The sequence below is a fragment of the Homarus americanus genome, unplaced genomic scaffold, assembly GCF_018991925.1.
Source record: "Homarus americanus isolate GMGI-L3 unplaced genomic scaffold, GMGI_Hamer_2.0 scaffold48016, whole genome shotgun sequence".
NCBI classification, from domain to species: Eukaryota; Metazoa; Arthropoda; class Malacostraca; order Decapoda; family Nephropidae; genus Homarus; species Homarus americanus.
In genome coordinates, this window is record NW_024755055.1 from 2,842,826 (window position 1) to 2,867,587 (window position 24,762).

A 24,762-nucleotide genomic window follows, 5' to 3' on the forward strand; every position below is an offset into this window, starting at 1 on the left:
AACCTTCCTACTTTTGTTTTTCCAATGTTTTAAAGTGATATAATACAGTACTGTGTCTTTAGTATAGTAATAGATTTCAGGTTATGTTGTACAGTATTGTTCAATAATTAGGATCAACTGAAGATTAGCCCTCAGTATATTTCACCTGAGGATTATTAACTACCTTATTAGTGTTTGGGGGTTAGGTTAGGTTACTTTAGAGTGTTAGGGTATTTTAGATTACGTTAGGTTAGGTTATTTTAGGTTAAGTTAGGTTAGGTTATTTTAGGTTAAGTTAGGTTAGGTTATTTTAGGTTAAGTTAGGTTAGGTTATTTTAGGTTAAGTTAGGTTAGGTTATTTTAGGTTAAGCTTGGGTACATAACCTTAAAGTGGAATAAGCTGGGGAGGGATGAGTGAGATAATAGTGTTTCTAAGTTATTGAAATAATATGTTTGGACAGGTAATGACGGCCAGCTGTCTGGTGCTGTGGACATCTGGGGACATCACCTCTTGGGTCACATTAAGGTATGGAAGGTATATTTTTTTAACTTATGCAGTACATTTATTTATTTTTTAATTATTTATCATTTATCACCAGTTTCAGGTAACATTTCAGCTGGGAGTTGGTCTCTTCTCTCTTATGACCTTCATTATCCAGCACAGGAGGATTTTGGAGGACACGGGGAAAAAACCTGCTATGTTTAGTGGTGGTGATGGTTGTGTTGATAGTGGTAGTGGTGGTGATGGTAGTGGTGGTGATGATAGTGGTGGTGGTGGTATTAATAGTGGTGGTGGCATTTTTTTTTAGTTTAACAAATTTATTGACAAAACTTGTAGTACAGTTTACCTATTCTGAGTAATTCAGTCAGGTCTTGACACTGAGGGTGGTATCACTTCTTACTGCCACGCAGGTGGCGGTAGTGGTGAATGTGAACAGAAGGGATCATATGAAGATTAGAGACCCCAGCATATTTCACCTAATGATGAACCACCCAAACCTAACCTGACCAAATGTTAATCTAAACTGCCCTAACCTAATCAAACATAACACTAACCTAACCCCCCAAAACCAGGTAGTGTTAGGGTATTTAATCATCAGGTGAAATAAGCTGTACAGTTATGTGTTATCAGTAGGTTTGTTTAACTGGTGAGTTATCAGTTAGTATTTTCCACATTTGATAAGATAATGCACACTGTACAGTACAACACATGTACTATGTATGTTTTCTTTTTCTAACATTTGTCTCTTAACCCTTTCACAGTGGGAGGTTACGCTAAGCTGAATGAAGCCATCTGGTGGTAGCCAGAATAAAATGGCAAGTGAGTGACACGCGGTGAAAGGGTTAATATCAAATAGAACTAGTACAGTACACTTATTTTTTACCCTGAAATCTATGCATTACAATATATATACTTTATACAATATAGAGTACAGTACTGTATATATATATTTCTTTTTAAATAGCATCATAAAATGTAAAAATTACCAAAGCTGGCAACTGTAGTGAGAGTGTTGTGCTGTACAACACTTGCCAGAGCCTCTCATTGTCCCACTGAATTCCTAAACCTGTGGTTTGGATTTGCTGTAATTATTTCTCATGTGTGTGTGTGGTATAGATCCATAATCATGGGCTTTTTGATACGCAGTAAGTATTTTTAACTAGGATAAACTCGTCATTAAAAAGAAACTACAGTAAAACCTCAATATAATGGACTTATTTCTCCATATAATCCATCAGATGGAGAATTTAACACATAGCAGACCCTCGATATAATAGACTTTCCTCTCTATGTAGACTGTTAAATAGATGTTTCACTGTACTATGCACTTGAAGATTATCTTTGTTGTGATATGAGGGGCGAGCAAGGTAGGCAGAGAACTGAACTAATGTTGGAACGCGTGTGTGTCTTCTGCTGCTGTAGTGTAATCATAAAGAGTATAATTCTTATAATGATTCTATAAAATTTTCAGTGTTTTATGATGTAGTTATAAGTGAGAGGTGAGGAAAAGAAAAGTACCAGATACATATGAATAACTCTTGACGATCGTTGAAGAAAAAAGCTGGATATACAGTGTTATTCTCCCATCAGTTGGCAAGTATCAGAAGCTTTATTCATTCAGTTTTGAAGAGGTTAGCCAGGGAGCTCTATGGGGCTTTGATATGAAGAGAAGAATGCTATAGGAGAACACATCAGGTGAAATAATCTTGGGGATAAACTTAGGGTGATCCCATCCAGTATAGTTCAGTCAAGAAAGTGTGTGTGGAGATACTCTCTTATAAGAGTGTCACATGTTCAAATATTCTCTCGGTTTTGTATGTGAAAAAGGTGAAGGCACTGTTTCATTTTTGTTGCTCCAACCATTATTTTGCTCCTGGTATCTTGCTATAATGACCGATATTATTATTATTATTATTACTTATACCGTACACTTTTTGTATCAAATCTCTGTAAGTATTATTGAAGTCTTCTTTTAAATGATCTACTGTTCCTCCCCTGCTTAACAGTATTAGTGAACGACATAATTACTGACGTGCATCTGTTCTATTTGCAGGAGTCACAATGGGCATAAGCCGCAGCTTCATTCTAACCCTCGGAACGGGAATGTTCTGCGGCTTCTTCTCCTTCTATCTCTTAAACAGCACTGTATCTGTGCACCCACGGTACATAGAGGGCATTAGGTAAAAGGCACTAACAGGTGATGGTTTACGTGACGTGTACACTGCAAAGTTTTGGGCACCAACTTTCTATATTTAAATAATTGAACAGCACAGTGAATTTTTATACACTCGTTGATGATAGCGTTCGTGGCTGTGTTCATTTACGTTATAATACATGGGCATCGAGGTAGATTGCACAGATTCTAAAAGGTTATACTGTACGTATATTGAGATCTGGGCATTCTGTTTTGATGACCTCTCATTATAGTTTATTAGACCATTTGTTGCTGCTGAAAACTTTGTGTTTGACGTCCACCACTAGTTTACATTTGTAATGTAGTTAATGTGGCGTTTGGGATCTGCCGTCACACTGCGGTGGCTGTAACACGTACAAGAAGGATGTGGTGTTGGGTCAAAACGTAAAAACCATGTATTTCCAGTAAGTAAACCCTACCTAAGGAAATTTTGGCCGACCCTAATTATTTTATCTGATATTTCAAACACTTTTATCTCAGTGAAGATCTTTGTCTTTATTAATCCATCTTGAGATCCTCGAAAATAGAAATAACTTTTGTTAACATAGTAAACGTTGCCTGCTGAAAAATGCATCTGAATATCAATCCAGATATAATTATTGTATAGTCATACAGTAGTCATGTTTGGGGCAAAACTTGAGAAATTAAAAAAAAAATGGCCTATCCTACTCAAATTTCTCAACCTATTACAGTACAGTACTGGAAACTCATGATTTTTTTAGGCCTACTGGTGTATAACTAAAGCTTTGCATGCAAACTTGGGCAGCCATTACAACTTTTGCTTAGGTGAAGTACATAATTTTTTTCTTTTATCAAATCCTGTTATTGTATGATAGAATAGATTACCTATACAGTATTTGGTGCTGGTTATTACTGTATTGTCATACCTGTATAAGAATCTTTCCTGCTTCACCTTCCCTTCATCACTTTGTTACACTCAGTCCACTACGGTACTTCTACAGGTATACTCGGTGCACATAAATTATCAGACCCATTTTAAAAATTAATAATTTCTAAACTTTATACAGAATAGGTAGAAAAAACTTTGTTTAATACTTGATAAACAACTCCAAGTTTTTTATTTTCTTACATATGTGCCTCATGTTATATCTATAGTATAACATATGTGCCTCATGTTGTATCTATAGTATAACATATGTGCCTCATGTTGTATCTATAGTATAACATATGTGCCTCATGTTGTATCTATAGTATAACATATGTGCCTCATGTTGTATCTATAGTATAACATATGTGCCTCATGTTGTATCTATAGTATAACATATGTGCCTCATGTTGTATCTATAGTATAACATATGTGCCTCATGTTGTATCTATAGTATAACATATGTGCCTCATGTTGTATCTATAGTATAACATATGTGCCTCATGTTGTATCTATAGTATAACATATGTGCCTCATGTTGTATCTATAGTATAACATATGTGCCTCATGTTATATCTATAGTGTAATATTTTTGAGGTTAGTAAGTCTTAAAAATGGGTCAGATATTTGTGGGACAGCATGGTTCAGTAATACATACATCCTGTACTGTAGAAGGCTCAGACATAGAGGCCTACTAATTAAATTTTTCCCTAATTTTTATAATTTTCAGGCCAGAATACATCATTTTTATTATTATTATTTTTTATTTACAGTAAGTTTCTAAGAAAATTTTGTCCTATTTTATTTATTTATTTATTTATTTTCATTTTTAGTTGGTAATATTTTCCTTATGAAAAACTGAACCAACCATGTTCATCACTTTCATGTTGAGTTGACATAATTATTTACACAAACTGTTGCCATCCTTGCTGGTCATCTGGGTGCCATAATGTCTGCCATACCCTGTTACTGGGTGACTGGTTTGTACCCCAGTAGACACACTTGTTACTGCTGACCCCACACTCATCTATCTTCCTGTCTTGTTTCTCCTGTCTTATGTATCCAGGAACAAGTATAATCTCAGTTAATAAATGACATCACTATTGTACATTAAATCCACATATAACTGTACTAAATTAACAAATGATAATGATGAAGCTATCCTCTCTGACTTGGGATCATGGCATTAAATATACAAGAAAAATCCATCTCCCTATAAGCTTCTTGTACATACCGGGTATGTGGTGTCAATGCCATGTCAGGAAGTACAGTAGGTTGCCGGGTGCCGAGGGAAGCTATCCATGTGGTCTTGAGCTGAAATGGTTCTTCAAAAGCATGTTAAACCACTTACAGGCATGACACATATATTAGTTAAAATTAATCATGAAAATATAAAATTCATTGCACTACAACTTATTAACCTAATCACCTTGTAAAATATCAGTACAGCACTAAAATTGTTCTTATGCAGCAATAACTAAGATTGAAAGCTTAACAAATAATAAATAATATGTATTCATATGTACCCAGAGAAGGGTTTTTTTTTTTTTACACCTTGGAGAGAAACACTGCATAGTGAAGCCCTCAAATGGTCCTCATGGCCCTCCATCTAGAATTCATCACCCTTTCTCACCTGAGGTTGACACAGCCTGTACTGTATGTGTGGAGCAAAACACTTAACAAGATACAGGTGCTCCTCTATTTACGAACGAGTTACGTTCCTGAGGCTTGTATGCAAGTCCCATTGTTTGTAAGTCCAACTTTACTCTTTTAGATACCAAACATTGTAAAAAATGAAAAGATTATGGATATTTAGTACAGCTATACCCTTTAATACAGCCTTAAAACCTGGCTCACTCTTCTATCTGGAATTTTCTTAAAAATAATCCAGTCTCATCCATATTAAACACCTGTTCTGGCAGGTAACCTCCCCCTCAGTGATGATGTTTGTATCTCTGAAAGTTTGTAAGTTGAACGTTCTTAAGTAGAGGAGCACCTGTACTGTACATAATAATATATAACGTACAGTACAGTACAGTATGTAGCAAGGTGGGTGTACTGTGTGGAGCAAAACACATAACAAGATACATCATAATATATAAAGTACAGTATGGGTGTGAGGAAGCACAGGATGGTTCTGCATTGATGATTACTTCACCATTATTCTTCTCACTACTTGTCATTTATTGTATGTTCAAAATCTTTCATTGTTGTTTCTTTATATAAGAAAACTGTTTTCTATTGATTTTTGTTTTTGCTCATTTATTATTATTATTTTTTAATTATTTCCTGTCTATTTATGTACCTGAGTGAGACCATAACCATAAATGGTGTTGCTTCTAACCATTAGTGTGACTTTATTGGTAGTCATTTGAGGCGCTGCAGACAAGAACAAGACTATTAAGGCGTCTCCTGTGACGAAAGATTATTATTGAGAATTGGAAGGAACTCATTGACTTAAGTATTATGGGAAGATGTTGTGTGTGACTTAAGTATTATGGAAAGGTCTTGTACATGTCACCTCTGTTTTGAATGATGGTACAATATTACTTATTTATGTAGATAGAGAAATTTATTCATTCATGCTAGGACTTTGTGTTCCTACTTTATTAAATTAAGAGTATTATTAATTGAATACATCTCCAGTCCTCCTCAGAGCATAGAGAGTCACGCACACAATCATGATGAACTGGAGAGTGCCGCTGGACCGATGGACAACGTGGCAATGCACTCCAGCCACGAAGCTCACCATGCAGGTACCTTGATGATCTTTATTTATTGTATATTTCAGAACAGGTGAGTGTTTTACAGAATGTCCTTCATACTTGTATATTACAAATATTGTACTGTACTGTACCCTGACTCTGCGTGTGGGAAATGAATCATGAACACACACAAAATTTCTTGTCATTTGTACCCTGAATGCTTTCTCCCATGTACAGTGTACCCTCATCTTACTGTAGGCCGCAACGCACTCACAACACGTCGTTTATCTCATGGTTAATGCATACCTTAATAATCTCCATGAACATAATAATACCGTCACACACGCAATAACCCACTTGACCCTGCAGTAACCATGTAGTTGGGTTAAACAAGCACTACTGTACACAGGTTTCTTTATGCAAGTATATAGACAGACTGAAGGTAGAAGGGGTCCATGGGTCAGCAGATAGCACTCCCCCCTGACTCTGACTAGATACTGTACACTGGTTCAGTTGTGCTTCAGGTAAGATTGACAGGATAAAAAAAATACATTAAATTGTGAGTTTGGAAGCTGGTAAGACATTAGGAAATGTTAAATGTCTTTTAGGTAAGGTAGAAAATGTTCAGCTGGTAGATGTTAGTATGGGACAGGACAGGTATTGGTTATTAATACCATACAGCTTGTTTATTCTTATAATTATTCATTGTATGTTATTTTTTCTCAGGAGAAGCTGTGGAAGCAGAAATTCTTAAGGATAAAGTTCGTGTCTTGTGTTGGGTGATGACAAACCCAACCAACCACCAGAAAAAAGCACGTCACATTAAAGCAACGTGGGCCCGGCGGTGCAACAAACTGGTATTCATGAGCAGTGAAGAAGGTTTGTAATAACTTTCCACATGTCAGATTTTGTCGCCCCCATAAGGCCCACGTTCCTATCGACCCCGTGTGTGTGGGGTCGCCTCTGAGCCAAACAAAATCGTCTGGCGTTAGTCAAATAAAGTAATAAAATTGTCATCTTCGTAGTGAAGTGTTTAAAGGTATGAGTTTATAGTAAATAATTTTGAACTTGATTGAACAACATAGAGTTTGCATCTAAAGTCAATACAGAGGTATTTTGTTTTCTTCACATGAAAACTTGATTACGATTACGAGGCCTTATTTCTTGCGTAAACATTAAATGTGTTCGTCTGCATCTAAATTTTGGCATGCTTGAGCCTCTTAAGCTAAGGAATGGGCGACCTTGTGGAGCGAGGTATTTTCTAAATTAGATTTTTTCCCCAATATGGGTGGTCCTCCATACACTCTTGCCTTATTACTGTGATGATATAGTAGTAGTTAGGAGTGGCTAATATACATGTGCTCCCAAAATACACTTGCCTTATCCTACTCACTTTAATGTATTGTGTATTTGATATGAGAACAGACAAGGAACTGGGAGCTGTGGCACTTGAGGTTGGTGAGGGACGTGACCACTTGTGGGAGAAGACCAAGGCTGCCTTCATCTACATATACAACAACCATTTTGAAGATGCTGATTGGTTCATGAAGGCTGATGATGACACGTCAGTATAGTCTCTTTACTGTACAGGGTGTGACATAGATAATGCTACATAAAACAGAACAGGGTGTGTCAAAAATTTTATAGTTACACATTGTCTTACAGATTTTTGTGGTGATTGTGTGAACACTTTTATTACAACAACAACAACATTGTCCTAACCTGTTGATGTGCAAAGACTGCCATTATATACTGTATATGATATTACACATATTTTAAAACATATACGTACAATAATTAATAGATACAGTGGTCCCTCGGTTAACGAACACAATCCATTCCAGCAGGTTGTTCGTTAACCGAAACCATTGTTTCAGTGGGTTTTTGGGTAATTGGTTCCAGCTCACCGAAAATTGCCTAAATTCAACAAAAATGGTAGAAAAGTTCACTTACTTTGAGGTGTGTATGTAGAAGGCTCCTGGATGATGATGATAATGATGATGGGAATTAGAATGGGGGTGGAGGAGAAGGAAGAAGAGAAGGCAATGGGGGTGGAAGAGAAGTCACCCCATGGCACCATTTCACCCATAAAATTTTAGTTCTCTTGGTGTATTTCAAGATTATTTTCTTTAAATCAACACTGCACTGCATTATATATTGTCAATATGTAAAATATATTTCAAAATGACCAATAATTTGCTTGGAAACACAGAAAAAAAGTATTTAGTTGAAGAGAGTCTCAAGCAAGATGTTACCTCCAGTGAAAACAGAGAGACTAACGCCTGTTTGCTGTGTTAAGAGGCTGGATGCCGCGCATTAAACTAGTCACTTTACCTTCAGTTATGTTCAATAATTGTTAAAATGACTAAAAAATTGAATATTAAACTTTTAAAATTATTGAATAGTATAAACTTCTTGATATTTACTAAAATAGTAAGGAATTTAAGCCCTAGAACCGATTAATGTATTGGCGGACTAATACTAAAGCTGGTTGACCGGCCAGAGCAAGCGAAAACATGTTGAGGTCGGTTCGTAAGAAATTCGTTAACCGAATTTTTGTTCGTTAACCGAATTTTTGTTCGTTAACCGAATTTAAGAATCTTATGGGAGGCAGTTCGTTAACTGAAATTTCATTAACCGAGGCGTTTGTTAACCGAGGGACCACTGTACATATGTCTATAGAATATGATTTGTGTGATTATTTTGTTGACATATTGTATTTTGTATAATGTCACTATGTTTAGTTTATTTGCGTGTGTCACTGTTGTATACTGTATTAAGTAAAACTCTAACTGCTATAAATGTATAACAATGTACAATAAAAGTCATCAGGCTTTAACAAAACAGATTTATATTGTAATAGCCATGACCAGATGAAAGTTTTTTTCCAATAGGTACAAAGTAACTTAGAATTCTTATTCTTTTAGGTACGTTATTGTTGAAAACCTACGGTATATGCTGAGTCCATACGACGCCAGTCATCCTATATGGTTTGGATGTCGCTTCAAGAAATACGTGAGGCAGGGATATATGAGTGGAGGTAGAGTTGAACTGAGTGATGGTTTCTTTAGCAGATTAATACAGCGTTAGGGTTGTGGGTAGAGTTATGGCAAGTCATTGTTGAGTGCATTATAAATTGTCACTTTTTCCTGAACAGTCATTAAGAACAGTGTACAAGGGTGTAGGAGGGTGAAGTATTGTTTGACTGTGCACTCAAGATGGTCGAGAACTGGGAATGTAAACATACTCTCCCAGCTCTTGTTGTGCTGCCACCAAATTAAAAGTCACATGAACTTCTCACCATCCTAGAATCCTGTACAGTAATCTTTGTCAAGTCTTTTCTGGAAATTTTTTTAATTCCAGTCAACTATGTCTTGCATCAAATTAAGTATATGTATCTATAGCTTATTTAACTCACCACTAAGTTTGTGTTGAAGTTCAGTATTACAGTATATTTTGTGTGTGTTGGCTTGGGGCCAAGTGAGCTTATGGCATGGCACAGTGTGTATCTCTTACTACACATATGTTCATCCATTTTGTATAAACTTTTTCCTTAAGATATGTCTTTAAAAAACCACTGCATCAAGATCAGTCAAACTAAGCAGGAAGTATCTTGAGGGAAAGAGAATCTATACCTATTGAATTAATTTACTGACCCCCCCCCCCACCCTGGAGGCTGAGGGGTGGAGCCCTCAAGGGGAAAATGAAGACATTATTAATAGTTCTCACATGAGCTGCTGGTCCAGATTTAGAGATGTTTGTGTAAGGAGATTCATGTTTGTTCAAATAAAGCCGCTGGGACTGTTACCCCAGGATCCCATAGAATATACTATAGGAGAATATGCTTTAAGAACCTTCCTCTCATAAAGTACACGGCCAAATTATCCAGCATTAGTCATGAAACACTTGAATAAAGATATTCAATATTACTCACATGGATCTTCTGAGTTCACATTTGGTCCCACCCCAGGACTCTATGTAGGATATATAACACAAAAACTTTAAAGTATTTTTGTCATAATTCATAAGCCAAAATTTAATAAGCATCCCCGGGGCTCGGAGATTCAAGAATATTTGAATGAAGCCTCTATGGTTACATTGGCCCTGCCCTGGAGGCACAAATGTTTACATTGGTATACTGTAGTGTGTAGGTCAAGATGCTTAAAAACTTCTTATACTGTTCAGTATTGTAAAGTTTTATGCCAAAGTTTTTAAATAATTTTCATTTAGCATCCCTTGGGCATGGAGATTCATGTTTATTTAACTGAAGCCCCTGGGGTTACATATGGCCCCACATGTTTACTTAGGAATATGCTGTATAGGGAAAATGCTTTGAAAATCTTTTCTCAGAAACTGCTGAGCCAAAATCAAAGATATTTGGCATGAAGCATCATCCCCTGGGGAAAGGAGATGCAAGTTTGTTCACATGAAGCCCTTGGGGTCACATGTGGACCCACCCTAGGGGCACATAGGTTTACATAGGCATATATAGGGAAAATGCTTTGCCAGGTGAGCAATATAGGCCCCTTAGGCCTCTTGTTTCTTTTTGGCTGGGTATCAAACCATTATACAGCTTGCTGTTGCACATCTGCATTTATCATATTTTGCAAGCACTGTGTGGCTTATTACTGGGTGTGTTCTTAAGAGTCATATCAGGGCCTAATGGTTGACATGATGCTGTGTGTGTGTGTGTGTGTGTGTGTGTGTGTGTGTGTGTGTGTGTGTGTGTGTGTGTGTGTGTGTGTGTGTGTGTGTGTGTGCGTGCGTGCGTGCGTGCGTGCGTGCGTGCGTGCGTGCGTGCGTGCGTGCGTGCGTGCGTGCGTGCGTGCGTGCCATTCTAACACACATGAATTTTTGCACAATAAATGTGTAAATTCAGTGATTCAGAGTTGGAAGAACATTTCATTTTAGGCTGATAGACAGTAAACACACACACACACACACGTACAGTATCAAGTCAATTTTAAACACCTGTTATGACTCCTTCACAGTTTTGCAGATTTTCACATTTGAAATGAAGGTAAATATTACACACAAATTTAAGTTAATATATTTCAATGACCATTCAGTTTGTGCTTCTAATAATGCTTCTTATTTAAACCTAGGCTTATCTTCTAAAAACTCAATTAGTATTTATTTAACTTGTTAGGTGTGCTGCAACTCATAAAGGCTTCAGTCATATTGTGCCCCAACCTGACCTAACCATCAGGATAGGAACTCAGTCCTAATGGGTACAATTCCTAAGGGTTAAGATAGCTTGGGGCTTATGTGGATATGGGCCCATTTGACAAGCCACTTATATGAGCATTTAATGAGACATTGTTGCCATACTTATTGTTTGTTGAAACAGTAGGTATGACCACATAAAGAGAAGATTAACAATACTTACAAACACTGAGTCCAGATGTGTCCTTTATTATGTGAACTTAAAAAAAATTAATTCAGAACTTTGAATAAATTGTAATATTTTATTTTATTTTTTGGATGTTATTATTTATAGTATGGAGAGCAATCATAGACTTTTTTACCAAGGCATTTAAATAAGATTGTGGCAAAGAGTTTGGTGGTTGACAGAGTCTGTCTTAATGGGGTGTCTCAAATGGCCTGTGTGAGGGATGTCGTCTATATACTGTACTGTACACTCTACAGAGTCTATATTCTCTAGTTCACTCTCTCTTCATCCTTATCTTAGAACAATAATGTGATCAACCCAAGAAAAACATGTGATATATACTTACCTTGTGTGTTGTCAACACTCCTCTCCGTCAAGACCGTGTAATGAGTCCAGTGTCGACTTTCAGTTTCTCACTTTAAAAATGCCACTTCCCCAACCTCGGTGTCAGCTGAACGTTGTCACAGTTATTTTCTGATAATTGCTTTGTTGTATCGTGTGTACAAGTATTGTCTCATGAGCCTGGATACATGATTCTGCAGTTTTGATTTGGTCTATGCTAATGATACAGGTAAATTAAGTGGTCAGATGAGCCCCTCCCCTAATATGTCCCAGTCTAACCTAACCTACTCATCTCTTTCTTAATCACACATAACAGAACCTAAGAAAACCTACTCTAACCTAACCTGCTCAGGTAGCATTAGGTGTGTCTAATCATTACGTGAAATAATCTTGGAAGGACTGAATGTCCCGTAATACACGACATATCTTTTAATCTCGCTATCCATTCTTCTTAGTTGGTTTCACTTTTCCCTTGAATGTATGATGCTTTTAATTATACAGATCTAGACATACAGACAAACACATCCTTCATGATTTAGTTGTGGTCACTCATGTATACCTTGTCATATTTCTCTTTGTATGTATAATCCCTAACTGTACAGTTCTATACACACACAGACACATGGCTCTTCATCAATCAGCCAAAGTTACCTGTGGTTTCTGTACATTTGTCATAGAGGAGATAAAGGGATATTGTTTTAGTTATTTACCTGTTAATGTTCTGTCTGTGTGGTCACCTGCTTACTGCCGCACCAACTGTTCATCCACTGCGTTCTCCGCACCTCTAGTTTGTGCTAACACTGATTCACGTTTTCTCATTATGTATATTGTTTCTTTGTTTTTATATATATGCTGTATATATTTATAGTTTTGTCTTTTCTTAATACTTTCTCATATGTACGTGTTGCCTGAAGCGGGAGAAAGCACCTCATCCATAAGTTAAGCAAGTTAATATACAGTATACAATTCATAAGCACATATTTTAAGGGGTTAAGTATAAGCGTAGGATACTTAAAGACATGAGCGTAGGATGCTTAAAGACATGAGCGTAGGATACTTAAAGACATGAGCGTAGGATACTTAAAGACATGAGCGTAGGATACTTAAAGACATGAGCATAGGATACTTAAAGACCGGACCATAGGATACTTAAAGACCTGAGCATAGGATACTTAAAGACATGAGCGTAGGATGCTTAAAGACATGAGCGTAGGATACTTAAAGACATGAGCGTAGGATGCTTAAAGACATGAGCGTAGGATACTTAAAGACATGAGCATAGGATACTTAAAGACCGGACCATAGGATACTTAAAGACCTGAGCATAGGATACTTAAAGACATGATCCTAGGATACTTAAAGACATGAGCATAGGATAATTAAAGACGTGAGCATAGGATACTTAAAGACATAAGCATAGGATACTTAAAGACATGAGCATAGGATACTTAAGGATGGCTCAGGTACTGAACAGCAAGATCTTACATGTTTATAAATTTACATCTGTCTTACAAGTTTACATTGATTGAGCAAGTATATAAACAGTGCAGGTGTACAGTTCAGCAAGTACAGTATATAAACGGTGCAGGTGTACAGTTCAGCAAGTACAGTATATAAACAGTGCAGGTGTACAGTTCAGCAAGTACAGTATATAAACAGTGCAGGTGTACAGTTCAGCAAGTACAGTACAGTGACCTCTCGGTTAACGAACTCAATCCGTTCCAGAAGGTCGTTCGTTAACCGAAAAGTTCGTTAACCGAAACCATTGTTTCAATGGGTTTTTGGGTAATTGGTTCCAGCTCACCGAAAATTTCCTAAATTCAACAAAAATGGTAGAAAAGTTCACTTACTTTGAGGTGTGTATGTAGAAGGCTCCTGGATGATGATGATGATGATGATGGGATTTAGAATGGGGTGGAGGAGAAGGAAGAAGAGAAGGCATTGGGGTGGAAGAGAAGTCACCCCATGGCACCATTTCACCCATAATATTTTAGCTCTCTTGGTGTAATTCAAGATTATTTTCTTTAAATCAACACTGCACTGCATTATATATTGTCAATATGTAAAATATATTTCAAAATGACCAATAATTTGCTTGGAAACACAGAAAAAAGCGTTTAGTTGAAGAGAGTCTCAAGCAAGATGTTACCTCCAGTGAAAACAGAGAGACTAACGCCTGTTTGCTGTGTTAAGAGGCTGGATGCCGCGCATTAAACTAGTCACTTTACCTTCAGTTATGTTCAATAATTGTTAAAATGACTAAAAAATTGAATATTAAACTTTTAAAATTATTGAATAGTATAAACTTCTTGATATTTACTAAAATAGTAAGGAATTTAAGCCCTAGAACCGGTTAATGTATTGGCTGACTGATACTAAAGCTGGTTGCCCGGTCAGTGCAAGCGAAAACATGTTGAGGTCGGTTCGTAAGAAATTCGTTAACCGAATTGAAGATTCTTATGGAAGGCAGTTCGTTAACCGAAATTTCGTTAACCGAGGCGTTCGTTAAATGAGGGGTCACTGTATATAGACAGTGCAGGTGTACAGTTCAGCAAGTATATAGACAGTGCAGGTGTACAGTTCAGCAAGTATATAGACAGTGCAGGTGTACAATTCAGCAAGTATATAAACAGTGCAGGTGTACAGTTCAGCAAGTATATAAACAGTGCAGGTGTACAGTTCAGCAAGTATATAGACAGTGCAGGTGTACAGTTCAGCAAGTATATAAACAGTGCAGGTGTACAGTTCAGCAAGTATATAAACAGTGCAGGTGTACAGTTCAGCAAGTATATAGACAGTGCAGGTGTACAATTCAGCAAGTATATAAACAGTGCAGGTGTACAGTTCAGCAAGTATATAAACAGTGCAGGTGTACAGTTCAGCAAGTATATAGACAGTGCAGGTGTACAGTTCAGCAAGTATATAAACAGTGCAGGTGTACAGTTCAGCAGAATATATAAACAGTACGGGTGTACGGTTCAGCAAGTATATAAACAGTGCAGAGTGCCTGCAGTTCCGCTCGAGAGGTACAGATTTCTATAGTATATAAACAGTGCAGGTGTACAGTTCCTTGATATATAAACAGTGCAGGTGTGCAAGTTCAGCAGAAGTATATAAACAGTGCAGTGTACAGTTCAGCAAGTATATAAGCAGTACCCAGGTGTGCAGTTCACTTATTTGCGTATACATAAACAGTGCAGGTGTACAGTTCATGAAATTATAAACAATTGCAGGTGTACAGTTCAGCAAGTACAGTATATAAACGGTGCAGATTGTACAGTTCAGCAGAAATATATAGACAGTGCAGGTCAGCGCAGTTCAGCAAGTGCAATTATATAAACAGTGCAGGTGTACAGGTTCAGCAGTACTCTCAAGCAGTGCAGGTGTACAGTTCGGCAAGTATATAAACAGTGCGGGTGTACGGTTCAGCAGAGTATATGAACGGTAAAAGGTGTACAGTTCAGCAAATTACAGTATATAAACAGTGCAGGTGCAGTTCGCTAATCATATAAACAGTGCGGGTGTGCAGTTCCGCGCGAGAGTATATGAACGAATGCGGGTGTACCCAAGTTCCTTAGAGTACGGTATATAAACAGTGCAGGTGTACAGTTCAGCAAGTACAGTATATAAACAGTGCAGGTGTACAGTTCAGCAAGTATATAGACAGTGCAGGTGTACAGTTCAGCAAGTACAGTATATAAACAGTGCAGGTGTACAGTTCAGCAAGTATATAAACAGTGCAGGTGTACAGTTCAGCAAGTACAGTATATAAACAGTGCAGGTGTACAGTTCAGCAAGTACAGTATATAAACAGTGCAGGTGTACAGTTCAGCAAGTACAGTATATAAACAGTGCAGGTGTACAGTTCATAGTATAGACAGTGCAGATTGTACAGTTCGCTTAAGTACAGTATATAAACAGTGCAGATTGTACAGTTCAGCAAGTATATAGACAGTGCGGGTGTACAGTTCAGCAAGTATATAGACAGTGCAGGTGTACAGTTCCTTAAGTACAGTATAAACAGTGCAGGTGTACAGTTCAGCAAGTGGTATATAAACAGTGCAGATTGTACGACATGAAGGCACGATATATAAACAGTGCAGGTGTAGTATATAAACAGTGCAGGTGTACAGTTCAGCAAGTACAGTATATAAACAGTGCAGGTGTACAGTTCAGCAAGTATATAGACAGTGCAGGTGTACAGTTCAGCAAGTACAGTATATAAACAGTGCAGGTGTACAGTTCAGCAAGTATATAAACAGTGCAGGTGTACAGTTCAGCAAGTACAGTATATAAACAGTGCAGGTGTACAGTTCAGCAAGTATATAGACAGTGCAGGTGTACAGTTCAGCAAGTACAGTATATAGACAGTGCAGGTGTACACTTTAGCAAGTACAGCTCCTCCCCGACTTACGATGGGGTTAGGGACCCAAATCCAGGTCATAAGTCGAAAATGCTTAAATAATACATAGAAAATCTAAAATGGGTGTCTCTTTTTCTTCTCAGCACCACACAACTCACTTTTAAGCTTGCCAGCCATTTTAAAGTGAATTACAAACGAAACTTTTGTCAGTACACAGCGCAATCACTGACGTTGGGACTCGAAAATACGTAATTTGACAAAATTTTGGTACGACTGAGGAGGTCGTATGTCCGGGTGGTCGTAAGTCGGGTAGGAGCTATAGACAGTTCAGGTATACAGTTCAGCAAGTATATAGACAGTGCAGGTACAATGTATTGTAGATAGACAATGCAGGTTTACAAACATTATACCTAGACAGTGATGTTATACAATATACAGTATATAGACAGTGCAAGGATACAAGCAGGGTACAAACATACATAGACTGTGCAGGTTTACAAACAATGGTAAACAGTAAGACAGTTTTACCGAGGATAATCAACAAAATCATCAGACTAGTTTCCAAATAATTTCTAAAGGAATAATTCATTAGGGAATAATATATACAGTAAGTCACACCTTTCAGGATGCATTAATATTGTTCACCTTTCAACTCTCTTTCTCATTTTATATCATGTCATCAGTTTTTCATCTTATCTTGATTTCAGGAGAGAGTTTCAGATTCCTTTTGTGACGCTGACTGAGGATTTTTTCATCACATATCTCAATTTTTTATTTAATTTCCAGCATATTTAATACCATGTGATGATGATGATGATTTATTTTCTTAGGTGTCATCCACACTCATTTTTTTCCTTATAATCTCTGAATAATTCAAAGGAGTCTCTATGGATTATTTGAAGGCTACCCTCCCATTGGTCCCCAGTTTATTTAACCTGATTATTAAACACTGTAATGTGAGCCTAATCTAACCTGACGTAATCCTCCCCCACCCAACCCAAGGTAGCATTGGGGTGTTTAATCATCAGTACAGTACAGTAGTAGGCAGCCACCAAACAGGGAGGTACTACCGTCTAGGCCCTAGGAAGTATAATGTGTTGTCTAATGGTAGACCCTGCTGCTATATGGCATCATCAAATTTTTACCAAATCCCAGGTTGCTGATGTCTTTCTGCCTCATTTACACACAATTGCAGGGTCTCAATTGTTTCTCTTACATTGACAACACAACATACTGTACTGTTCTTTTCTCACTATATTGATCTTTTTTTTAGATTTATTTTTTAATTTTTGCTTTACCTGTATTATTATTAATATTATTATTTTATTATTATTCTCATTATTATTATTATTATTATTATTATTATCATTATTATTATTATTATTATTGTTGTTGTTATTATTATTAATATTATTATTATTATTATTATTATTATTATTATTATTATTACTGCTATTCTTATTATTCTTCTTCTTCTTATTATTATTATTATTATTATTATTATTATTATTATTACTACTATTATTATTATTACTACTATTATTATTACTATTATTATCATTATTATTATCATTATTATTATCATTATTATTATTATTATTATTATTATTATTATTATTATTATTATTATTATTATTATTATTATTATTATTATTATTATTATTATTATTATTATTATTATTATTATTATTATTATTATTATTATTATTATTGTATTTTTGCCCCCCAGGCCCCGATGTGGGTCATTGACCTGTTCCCGGGTGGGTTAATCCCATAAAAAAAAGTGAAATACAGTAAGTTAGGGGGCTAATATTCACGTGATCCTTATGATCCTTATTTTATCTGACTACTGTATTCCTCTACAGTACTGTATTGTATTTTTTGTATGGGGAGGAAAACTCAAATGAAACCTAATGGAAAAGTTTACCTTAATTGATGTATGTCCTGAGTACTACTTGGATCAGGACAACGTATTGGAAGTCAAGGTCACAGGCAAGACTTAAGATACAACCCAACCCAACCCCAGTGTTGGGGGAACAGTGTGTGTTTGGGGGAGAGGGGGAGGGGGGCTAGGAACCTGTGTGTGTGTGTGTACTGTAAAGGGGGGAGGTTCAGCCTGGCTCACTGTTGTTGAGTAGGAGAAGCTGCAGAAAACAGTGACTTTTTCACTTCCATTTTCTTACGTTTACTTTGTCTATCAAGGTCTCTTTTAAGTCTTATCTTCACAGATAAAAATTTGGTTTTGTTTTAGTGTTAACTAATGTTCACAAACTAGACATACAAATGAACCATTCATGTTACAGTACAGTTACCATGGTGTCACACCCTATAAGATGTTGTGTAACAGTAGACACTCTCACGTTACCATTTAACATCAGCGTCAGTTTATAATAAATCTTACATTGTACCGAAAGTTGACATGTGTGTATGATTACTCTCCTCTATAATTTATAGGACTCAGTGTATATGTATGTATAAATATAAAGATAATCTTGAGTTATCTTGGATACATATCACTTAATGCTGATTAGTACAGTAGTGGTTAATTTCATTTGAAGTGTTGAGCTTTTATCATAAAGTATCTGTAAGATAACTTTTAAGTCTAATCTAAGGATGGACTACTTAGACCTGCAGCATGAAAGGTCCCACACATGTCATCTGTTGATACAAGTCTCTCTTTTCCCTTTTTAGCATTCCTAAATCAAATGGCACCGATTACTAGGTTCATCGATAAATTTGTGCCAATACTCCATGCCCAACAGGAATACATGAGTGGAGGTAGGGATTACATTGTTCGGGCTTTACCGTCAAATACTTTGCTACAGAGTGAGCCAGTTCTGTCAATGGGACCCGAGAGGCTTCATGTTATTAGGCCCACTGGTAGCCCAACCTTCCTGCTTGGAGTTGCTGTGATGTTTGGCAATATTCTGAGCTGGCTCTTTCTATAGTGCTTCTTTTAACTTTTTATGTGTATAGGTACACTAATTGTCATCTCATAAACAAAATGTTTTCTTAGGTACCATTACTAATGTATTCATGAATGTCCAAATGCCTGTTCTTATGCCTAAATGTTGTCAAACATGTCCAGACCATTTTTTTATTTTACAATATTACAGTTGTGGTTATTATTGGTTGATGAGCACCTTTCCCCTCAGGTGCCGGGTACGTGTTAAGTCGGGAAGCCTTGAGGAAGTTTGTCGAAGAAGCCATACCCAACCCTAAGAAGTGCCGACCGGACCATGCTGGGGCAGAAGATGTTGAAATAGGTTAGTGGAAAATTCTTTTCGAACCTTCACCCAGGGAAAGGAAGACCCTAATTGGGTTTGGCTGCAGTTATATAGCTGACTAAGGTTTTCTTTACTTTTTATGGTAAATTTTTATACCTTCATGGTGTTGTCTCTTTGTCTGTCTGTAGACAAATATTTTTTCTGTGGTAATTCAAGTCTGTTTATTACACAGATGATGAACTCTGTTCATTATGATGGGGTAACCCACCAGCTGCTGAATGCTTTGCTAAAAATCAAGGAATCATCTCCTGTCCAGTCAGCCTATACCCTAGCTGGGGAAGGGTTGTATAAGGACAGTTAGTGTATGCCGGCTATATTTTACTTGACTGCTGAGAATGTACAATCTGATTCAGTCTGAGTGGCTGTTACACCACTTCCTTGGGTATAATTTCTTGAGAATCACCTGTACAGTCATCCCTTGCATCATGGATATTGATATTCAGGTTGTGGAATTTCTCACACTTGGTATTTGTGAATTATGGCCACTGAGTCTGAGATACAACGTGAAGACTCATCCATCCTTAAATGGGATAAAAAAAAAAGTGACAGAGGAGGAGTGATAATAGATGACTTGGAGAATATATGACTAAATCTCACATTAATTTCACTAAACTTTGTCTCCCAATTACAAGACGTGACCTAAAGGACTTCTTACTCAATCAGTATTCTGAATTTGCTTTTCTTTCAGGTAAATGTATGCAGAATGTCGGGGTGAAGGCAGTTGACTCCCGAGATAGCTTAGGTCGTGGACGGTTCTTCCCATTTGTTCCTGAACATCATCTGGTTCCTGGTCACATTGGTCCTAAGAACTGGTACTGGGATTGGATTTATTACCCTTCCAAAGTTGTGAGTATCACCAGGGGCTGATTTTTCCCCCAGCCATCTTCCAGAGCTGAGTCTAGCTAGATCAAACCTAACTCTACCCTACCCTACCCTTAAACAAATCAAACCAAATATGAATTGACCCAACCTCTCCTTAACCAAATCTGGCAACCTAACCAAAGCCACACAATGTATATGGATATTGGGGTTCCTTTACACAGCTGAAATTTGTATTGCTATGTATATCACCATTCATATGCATCACACAGAGTGCACCATACATCATCCATGTTACTCTTTACTTTATCAGCTGTATTACATTAAACACTGTTTTCTGTTTGGCAGGGTCTTGATGAACACTGTGTTCTCTTTGCCAGGGTCTTGACCAACACTGTTTTCTCTCTGCCAGGGTCTTGATTGCTGTTCAGACACCGCCGTCTCCTTTCACTATGTACCACCTAACAAAATGTATGAACTGGAATACTTCCTCTACCATCTCCGGCCATATGGCATCAACCACCAGGACCCCTTCCCACCTCCGCTCCCCCCTGATACTAAAAGCATCCCACAGAAGGTAAGTCAATTGCTTCTGAGATTTTTGCATGTATATAAACCTTTTACTGCTGACATTTTTGCTTGTATATAAACCTTTTACTGATGAGATTTTTGCCTGTATGTAAACCTTCTCCTGCTGAGATTTTACTCTGTATCAAGGCTTTTCTCACTGTGACTTTTTTGCATATATAGAATTTGCCTGCTGTGTTGTACGGTCGCTAGACATTTCTTCTGGATGTCAATATTTCTCCGTAGGTCAGTAAGTTGAGCGTTTGTTCTCAAGTGACCAGTCACGGAAATCACATGAAGATTAGTCCACCCCATGTTATTTTACATTAAGATTATAGCCACCCTAAAGCTAACCTAACTTAAAGCTAACCAAGTATAACCTAAGATATGATAACATGATCTAAAGGTATACTAACCTAACCAAATGCTAGTTGAACCTTAACTAATATAACATAATATAGCATACCATTCCCCCCCACCCCCCAACCTCTCAATAGCATTAGGATTTTCAATCATCAGTTGAAATAAGTTGGTAGAGGATGGCGTTCCTTCTTTCTTTACTAATCATTTATATTCCTCAATATATGAATACACTGTTGGGTTCATTTGCCGATGGTGGGTGAGAATCCTGTCAAGTGGGTGGAGTTAATCACTAGTTGTTAAAGTTTAAAAATCAGATCAACACCTCTCTGGCCTTGGTACAACCCCCAGCTTATTTCAACTCATCATAAACCCTAGTCCTATTGGGGGTTAGGTTATGTTATATTAGGTTAGCTTTATAATAGTTTACTTTAACTTAGGTTTGATTCTAGTGTAGGTTAGTTTAGGGAAGGCTAAATTTCAGGGTAGTTAAATCAAGGGGAGGAGAGCTAATATTCATGTGATCCATAAAGGCTCAACTTGCGAACTGTTTCTTGTTCCTTTGTGGTGTTGGTTCAGACTACACCACTGCCGTGCACCACAGAGGAGCAGACTTACTGTATCTGACTTAAGAAATATATATACAGTAGTAAAATATTGCCAGAATTTTCTTAATAGATAAATTCAAAGAAATATTTTCATATCTTCATAAGAGTAGGCAGTAATAGCCTCATTGATTAATATTATTTAACAGCCAGTGTGTAAATCTATGCTAGAATTTCAAGTTCAGCCATTTATTCTTGCTGTAATATGAAGAAAGCTAAGGTTATTTCAATAGTGTTTCTTATGGTCAAGTTCACACACACAAGTTTGCATCAAGTAGGAGAGTGGCATCACCCTGGTCTCTGTTAAAACTAAATGAGAACAATGAACTTAAGATTTACATGAAGGGATATGTTATAACATGTGATGCTGCATCAGTAGATAATTATGTTGTTTACAGGTGATAGAACAATACAAGAAGGACTCTGTCTACACCATTCAACACTCAGACGACAACACTAAACAGTCGAGACAAGAAAACCAAGGAAGTGAAGCAAAACGACAACAGACTAGTAAAGATGGTAACACAGCGGACGTTTCTTTACGAAGGAAAGATGACAAATCAAAAGTTGTGTCGTAGTGAGAAACATTTTTTATATGAACTTTCATTTCATAATTTTGAAACTTGTTATAGTGTAACATTTTGATGAGCATTATCTGTCATAAGGTCTGTCACTGCAACAGTGAACCAAATAGACCTTATAAGATAGTGAAGAACCTGTGTCATTGTGATAGTTAAGTCTTTGGTGCTAAAACTCATATTTAACCCCAACATATTCGCTGTCAACTACTGACAAGATTAGTCAAACCCTCCTTTCCCTTATAACCACATCCACATCACCTTTATTAGGATTTATTTATATTCTGTTTTTGATAGCCTCCAATTATGTGTATCAGGTCATAGCTGTGTATTTCTCCTCAGAGGATGTAAGTGTCTGGACCTCATCTTGTTAAAGCACTTACACACGTACTGTATCTCTATTCCTGTCATAGTTTAGGCACCCCAAATTATTCTTTATTTCAAGTGTTTTGGTTATAAGGAAAGAATCTTTGACTACTCCTCACTCAGTAGTACACAGCCATTCTCTTGGGGCTGAACTGTGTCATAACCTGGTAGACTTGACTGGCAGACTGACACGATTGAGTCCTTTACTCCCACCTTTGCTATGGAATGGAATTTAAGGATTAATTTAATACCTTTTGTGGAGGGCATTAAGGGCATTTTGTGTCATGACGATGGTTAAATACTTTTGTAAAACCTGTTTCCTGTTAGACAGGTGAAAAAAGACCGTGTTTGTTCAAGTGCTTTTATTTTACGAGGGAACTTTTTGACGGGAAACATTTCTTTTAAGACAATACAGTACAGTAGTTCTTGATTAGATAAAGGATTGTACTGTACTTTGTTTGTTGTTCATGTCTTGGGCAAAATAAAAAAGAACCATTAACACTGTATACATTGAATTTGTATTTTGAGCAAATTTCTTTATACGTAATTAAAATGTACTTTGGCAAATATCAAAACTAAGTATTTAAAATTGTATTTGTATTTCTGGTGCTTGTCTATACAACCAGTAAACTTTGCAGTTCCTTTATGTTGTCTGAAAAAAAAAGTCAGTTCAAAGAGTATGAAATTTATTTTATTTTATTACTTTAGTTTGGTATAAGCTTTATTTTTATTTTATGTGCCAAAGATATTTTGTTCATGACACTTTGAGTACTTACTACTAAGCAGCTCAACTTCTCCATGTACCAAGTTATTCATTGTAACATTTGATTTTCTTGACCATTTGTGACCTCTCAAGGAAACCGCATGAGATTTTATCCAGATCTTGGTGTTAATCCTTACTTAAGCCTTTCTTTGTGTTAGGTCTTGTTTTACACACATGTTTGATCTTCTTTCCTCTACCTGAGATTTGTTTTCTCTTATTCCTTTATGAACGAACACACACACACACTCTTTCTCTCAGTTATAACTGTTACAGAGAGAAGAATGAATACCTTTTCTCTCTCTCAGGTGTAAGTGAGAGAGAGAGACAGGCAGAAAGGAATTAATACTCCTCACTCAATCACAAATGCTGTTCATGAGAAGAAATCTGCCCCTCATTGTACATTTCACAAACTCCAGGTGCTGACTACTGTACATGGTCACCCAGAGTCACAAGCAGAGGATACAGATCATAAAGTATATCCTCACAAACAACAAAAGGACTTTAACCCTTAACCGGTAGCCATCATCAGTGGAAGTTGGGTGTAGGGACAGTGGCCATCATCTGTGGACACTTTATGTTCCTTGTGTTCCTTTTTTGTGCTTTTGGGGGCAGAGTAGAGAATCGTTGGCTTCCGGTTAAGAGTTAGAGCACTGTTGTTGCCAGTACAGTACAGCAGTTGTTAAACTAACACTGCTTTAAGGTCAATATTGTCATTTTCCTCACACTTTTCCTTTATATATTTTATTCAGGTATTTTGTTATAAAATTTGAGTACAAGTACATATTTAGGTAACCACTAACAAGTACTGTACTGTGATTACCATGCAGTACAGTAACAGTGTTAGAAGTGCATTATATATTCTTTATATAAATAGTTTAGGTTCTTGCTTGAAGGACACCAACATGTCCAGGTTGACTCACCTTAAAAAATTACTGTACATTAAACCTAAAGGCTTATTGTAAACTGTTGATTTATGCTTTGTTTTGTAACAGAAGTTTTACCATTATTGTACACATCACAATGAACTGAATGACAATAGAATTTTAACTTTAAA

General features: G+C 36.8%; 1 protein-coding gene across 11 annotated transcripts in view; it reads left to right on the plus strand.

Annotated features, from left to right (window-relative positions):
• LOC121856252 (glycoprotein-N-acetylgalactosamine 3-beta-galactosyltransferase 1-like) overlaps positions 1-24,762 on the plus strand; it is a 35,085-nt gene extending 10,323 nt beyond the window's left edge. For 3 of the 11 annotated variants that reach the window (XM_042351635.1, XM_042351638.1, XM_042351637.1), the window contains exons 2-11: positions 441-505; positions 2,535-2,661; positions 6,208-6,317; positions 6,993-7,145; positions 7,692-7,830; positions 9,194-9,306; positions 19,519-19,629; positions 20,339-20,496; positions 20,882-21,046; positions 22,400-24,762. In XM_042351635.1, the coding sequence (XP_042207569.1) occupies positions 2,543-2,661; positions 6,208-6,317; positions 6,993-7,145; positions 7,692-7,830; positions 9,194-9,306; positions 19,519-19,629; positions 20,339-20,496; positions 20,882-21,046; positions 22,400-22,579 (1,248 nt within the window). In that variant the 5' untranslated portion in view covers positions 441-505; positions 2,535-2,542 and the 3' untranslated portion in view covers positions 22,580-24,762. Of the gene's footprint in view, positions 1-440; positions 506-1,242; positions 1,301-1,520; positions 1,627-1,898; positions 2,075-2,534; positions 2,662-6,207; positions 6,318-6,992; positions 7,146-7,691; positions 7,831-9,193; positions 9,307-19,518; positions 19,630-20,338; positions 20,497-20,881; positions 21,047-22,399 lie in introns of those variants that run through there. The other 8 variants (XM_042351641.1, XM_042351642.1, XM_042351631.1 and 5 more) reach the window with 6 other exon arrangements.